General features: G+C 38.1%; 1 protein-coding gene across 1 annotated transcript; it reads right to left on the reverse strand.

The window, feature by feature from the left end:
- Positions 1 to 652: 652 nt before the first annotated feature.
- Positions 653 to 4,231, reverse strand: LOC113312495. Its single transcript, XM_026561246.1, has 8 exons — positions 3,608 to 4,231; positions 3,159 to 3,488; positions 2,688 to 2,999; positions 2,196 to 2,413; positions 1,944 to 2,027; positions 1,563 to 1,886; positions 1,376 to 1,475; positions 653 to 1,294 (listed from the first exon to the last, which is right to left on the reverse strand). The coding sequence occupies exons 1-8, from the start codon at positions 4,229 to 4,231 to the stop codon at positions 653 to 655; spliced, it is 2,634 nt and encodes an 877-aa protein (XP_026417031.1).
- Between the last annotated feature and the right edge of the window lie 907 nt (positions 4,232 to 5,138).

Genomic DNA, 5,138 nt, shown 5'->3' on the forward strand with positions numbered 1-5,138 from the left:
TGGAACAAGGAAAATGAGATTAAAATTCACTATTCTTCACAGGCTACACAATACAAACTCCTCACACAAGCAAGTGAACCGCTCCATGCAATTCACTTAGGAAAAAGCATCAGTCCGCCCCCAAATGCTTTCACCATAAAATTGAGAACCATAAGACCTTTAGCACCATCATTTTAAATGTTTTTTTTTGTGGTTAATGAACTGGAGTTTCCATCATATATCTACAGGGTTACGAATCTAATTTGGGTACTTGGAATTCAATTTCACCACATGCTTTGAGTAATGTTATGAAGTGTATAAAAGATTTCTGAAATACAAGTACAACATGTAGTTATAGTGCATGTGCCCATAAATATATTCAAGCAATAGGACAAAAACATACCAACTCTCATTCTCTTGGATATCTATTTAAAAGTGACCAGAGTAGCAAGTTGTAAAGTACAGTAGTAGAAATTTCAATTGAAGTTCCATATGAGACACGGATAAAATGATGTTATTCATTTTACAAAGAATAAAGCACGCAAACATACAGAAAGCATGCTAAGGAACAGGATTAAACATAAGTTCCATCTTTATCGTTCTTTCAATATCATGTCACTAACCGAATAACCACAGATTAAAGGAAATAAAGCGATGTACCTGCGGGAGTGTGTCATTTTGGCTTGCGTATAAGTAAACCTCGGCAGTCAGTTCGGAAGTAATCATTTCGGGATTCTTTACCCAAGTCTTGTGGATCTACAGACGGCAAGATATTATCATTCGCAGAAAAGATTACTGTACTGAATTCCTCATCGTTGCCATCGTCATCTCTATAATTTTTGGGAGGTGTCACAAAAACAATAGACTTTTTCTTATCTAACTGGTCTTTGACATAAAATACCTGCTTAGCTTGTGAGGCTAAAATAAAAGGATCATTTTTGTATCCCAACATAGTAAGGTCAACAATCTTGTAGCCAAGAGCATCTCTTTTGACCCCACGTTTATTATCAACCCAATTGCACTTGAACAGATGAACTTTTCTTTCACAGTAATCTAACTCCCATATCTCTTGCAAGACACCATAATAAGAGGCTTTACCATATGTAACATCATCATCTCTAGATATGTGCATGTCATTTGCTGCAACGCTAACCCCACTATTCTGGTGAATTCTACCATCACGGGATCTTGTGCGGAATAGATATCCATTGATGCGATATACAGTGTATTTCGTTACCTCGTAGTGCGGGCCGTGTGATATCCATCTTAAGTTCTCTGAGATACTTTCTCTGTCGTCTGCCAACTCTTTTTCAACCTGAAATTCATTATTAGGATGAACCTTGAGTTTAAAGGAATATAACACATCAAACAAGACACTTTTTCTATGACCTATTACCTCATTTTTTAACCAAGCGCCAAAAGTGTTAGAGTGCTCTTTCTCTAGCCATGCTCGCTTTTTAGTAGAATAGTTAGTTTCCAAATATAGCTTGTGTCGGCTGGTATGTACAATAACCAAATGTTATTATACTTTGTACAAAAAAAAAACAGGAAAAAAACAGGAAAAAAAACAAATTAATACTTACTCTATGTAAGGCTCAATTTCAGGCGTGTTCTGCATTACATAGAAATGTGCTTGTCTCAACTGTTCAGGGGTAACTATACACGGCTCTTCAGCTGATAACGGTTCTCCCTCCTGAGATGTATTATGCCTATCTAGTGGAATACCAATTGTCCTGATGCTTTTATGGTACTCACAATATATCTCAATCGTCTCTTCTGCAACATTCTCTTCGGCAATGCATCCACAAGGTTGATTCTTGTTTCGCACATGCCCCTTTATAACCTTCATACACCTTTCGAAAGGATACATCCATCGAAAGCAAACCGGACCGCATAACTTCACTTCCCTGGTAAGATGTACAGTTAAATGAATCATGATGTCAAAGAAGGATGGAAGAAAATACTTCTCTAGTAAGCATAACGTCACACAGAGATCCTCTTGCAATTTATCTAGCTCTTCCACCATGATTTCTTTGGCAGATATTGATCTGAAAAAGAAACAAAACCTGATAATAGCATATCTCACAGGTGTAGGCATAATTGATCGAATAGCGACGGGCAAAAATTGTTGCATAAGCATATGGTAATCATGTGATTTGAGTCCGATCAGCTTACGCTCTTTTAGGTTCACAAGGGTGGAAAAATCCGAACAATACCCTTCTGGAACTCTTAACTCGGATAGTGTCTCCAAGAATATGTCTTTTTCTTCCGTAGTTAATGTATAACATGCTGCGGGAAGTATCGTTCCTTTGTCATCTGTCTTAGGGTGTAACTCCGATTTTAACCCCAAACGCACCAAATCCTTTCTGGCGTTTAATCCATCTTTTGTATTCCCGTTGTGCAGCAACGTTCCAACAAGACTTTGTCCCACATTCTTTTCGACATGCATGAAATCAATACAATGTTGGACATCATTATAGCGCCAATATCTAAGTAGTCGCTGCCATATGTTGTACTTGCTCCAGTAAGTGGTTTCCCTGCCTTCCTCCCTCACCTGACCTATCGACTTCTTTTGATATTTTTCTGATGCGCTCAATTTTCGTTTTTCCGATGCGCTTCATCTTTCCACCTTTTCCAGGTGTAGCCTGCACGTCTTCCCCTTGAGTATTCGTCCCCTTCTTTCCCCATGAATTCTTTATACATTTTACCTCCTCATATATTTCTTCCCCGGTCATTGGTTCTGGAGCAGTCTCCCACTCTTGTTTTCCGCCAAATGCCCCCTTCTGCCTTCTGAACGGATGCTCATAGGGTAAAAATCTTCTATAACCAACATAAACATTCTTGTTTGAGTCATGAAGCCTAATACTGTGCGTTTTTTTACGACACACCACACAACCATGATATCCAGCGTAGCGACAACCACATAGTGTACCAAGAGCAGGATAATCGTTTATCGTCCACAAAACAACTGCACGTAGAGTAAACATTTCTTGGGCATATGCATCCCATGTTCTCTTTCCCTTCTCAAATAAGAATTGAAAATCTTTAACAAGAGGTTCTAAAAAGACATCGATGTTGTTTCCTGGCGCACCATCTATAAGTAACGACAATATGATGAACTTTCTCTTCATACACAGCCCCGGTGGAAGGTTGTAAATCACAACCAAAACTGGCCATACACTGTGATGTTTGGTGCCTGTGTTTACATCAACTCCATCAGCCGAAACAGCTAACCGCAGATTTCTTGGATCACCTTTAATTTCTGGGAAATTGTTATCTATCTCTCTCCAAGCATGTGAGTCTGCCGGATGACGTAAAACACCGTCTTTGTTTCTAGTGGTATCGTGCCATATCAAATCTTTTGCTGTGTGCTTCGATTGAAACAGCCGCTGAAATCTTGGGATGATGTCGAAGTACCACAATACCTTTGCTGGAACATTCTCGTAAACTTTACCATCCCTGTCAACTTTCCATCTGGGTGCTTTACAAGTAGGACACACTTTTTCATCCTTGTACTCATTCCAATAAAGAATGCAGTTGTTGATACATGCATGTATCTTTGTGTACCCTGAACCCATTGATTTCAATATTTTTTTTGCCTGATATGTACTCCTCGCCATTAAATTACCTTCTTTGGGAACATGTCCTTTAACAAGGGTAACAATTCATTAAAAAACATGTCTGATGCACCGTGCTTATTCTTCAACTTAAACAACTGCACAATTGCAGACAACTTTGTGAAGTTGGGACATCCTTCGTATAAGGGCTTTTCAGCATTTTCAAGTAACTTTTTAAACTTTATAGGGTCATCTGCGAACTCTTCTGCAGCCTGCATCATATCTATAGTGTCTGGAGCATCAGTGGGAGTTCCCATTCCAAAATCTTCGTCTGGAGCATCAGTGGGAGTTCCCATTTCAAATTCAGCGTGCATACCATTGTTGACGTTAACTGGCTTACTACTAGTTATTGCCTCATCCTTTTCCCCATGCTTATTCCAAATAGTATACGTTTGATCGATTCCATTTACGAATAAATGATCTTCTACGTCTCCAACGGAGCATGCACAGAGATTTAAACAATTTGTACACGGACACAACATAAGAAATTCATCATATGTCTCACCCTCCTCCTTGAGATGGTTGACAGCATACCGCAGAAACGCCGCAACTCCTTCTCTATAACGTTTCTTCGTTCTATCAGTACTCATCCAGGATTTATCCATTCTGAAACGCAAAGAGACCAGTAGATCCATCAGTTGCACTCCAATGAAAGCAAAAACTGATAAATCAATTCAGAAATACATACAAGTCTTGAAATTACCAATAAATTCAGCACCATTTGAAACATAAAAAATTTATATGGACAAACATGGTAATAACAGATGAAACAGGCAATATGCAATTTCCCTCATACAAACCGATAATCATGCCACACAAACCCATAATCAGACATCCAGTATTAACTCAGGAAAATTGGTCTAGTACTTTCAGTAAATGGAGTCATTTCAAGTTTTGGAATAACACATACTGAAGGGTCTGTATGTCAGTCGCAGTTGGGAGATTTCGCGAGAATGAATTGCAGCAGCTCTAGGGTCAGTGTGTTTGTTAAATTAGAGTAAACACTGATCTGTGCTCTAATTGATTAACTTAGAAATCAAAATGTCATTTCAAATAAGTACTCTAATTGATTAACTTATAAATATCAGATCATAAGTAGTATGTCCCTAGTTCTATAATTGACATAGTTGGCAACTTTTATATCTCTGGGAGCTCAAATCTTCTTCTTTAGACAGATGTGAAGTCACATCTGTCGAGAAAGAGCTCTAATGTTCATGAAGAATGATTGCACAATGACAATGAGAAAAAAAATACGAATTACTTAACACTGGTGCATAGTACATCAAGGCTTGAAAAACATACCTATAAGTAACTTTGAGTCAGTTTTAGTGATTCTTTAAAAAAATGCCTTCCTTTTCTGGCTTTTCTCTCCTCGTCTCAAAGTGCTGATTTAGTAGAAATTAGATCCAGAAACAACAAATCCCAGGCAACTGTTGCAAAAAGTTAAGAATTTTATCATTGCAAATTTTCAAATTCTTCCAAAGGTCTTAACTGAAAATGCTCGAAACTGCACGATAGTATTATACATAAAGCAAATCACTA

The sequence above is a fragment of the Papaver somniferum genome, chromosome 9 (genome assembly GCF_003573695.1).
Source record: "Papaver somniferum cultivar HN1 chromosome 9, ASM357369v1, whole genome shotgun sequence".
NCBI classification, from domain to species: domain Eukaryota; kingdom Viridiplantae; phylum Streptophyta; class Magnoliopsida; order Ranunculales; family Papaveraceae; genus Papaver; species Papaver somniferum.

Bases quoted from the DNA above. Each gene is read 5' to 3' on its own strand.
- LOC113312495 (XM_026561246.1), bottom strand. From the start codon at position 4,231: ATGGATCTACTGGTCTCTTTGCGTTTCAGAATGGATAAATCCTGGATG. The intron at 3,000-3,158 runs GTATGGCCAGTT...TTATTTGAGAAG, and splicing joins CAGGCACCAAACATCACAGT to GGAAAGAGAACATGGGATGC. The intron at 1,887-1,943 runs GTATTTTCTTCC...ACATCTTACCAG, and splicing joins ACGTTATGCTTACTAGAGAA to GGAAGTGAAGTTATGCGGTC.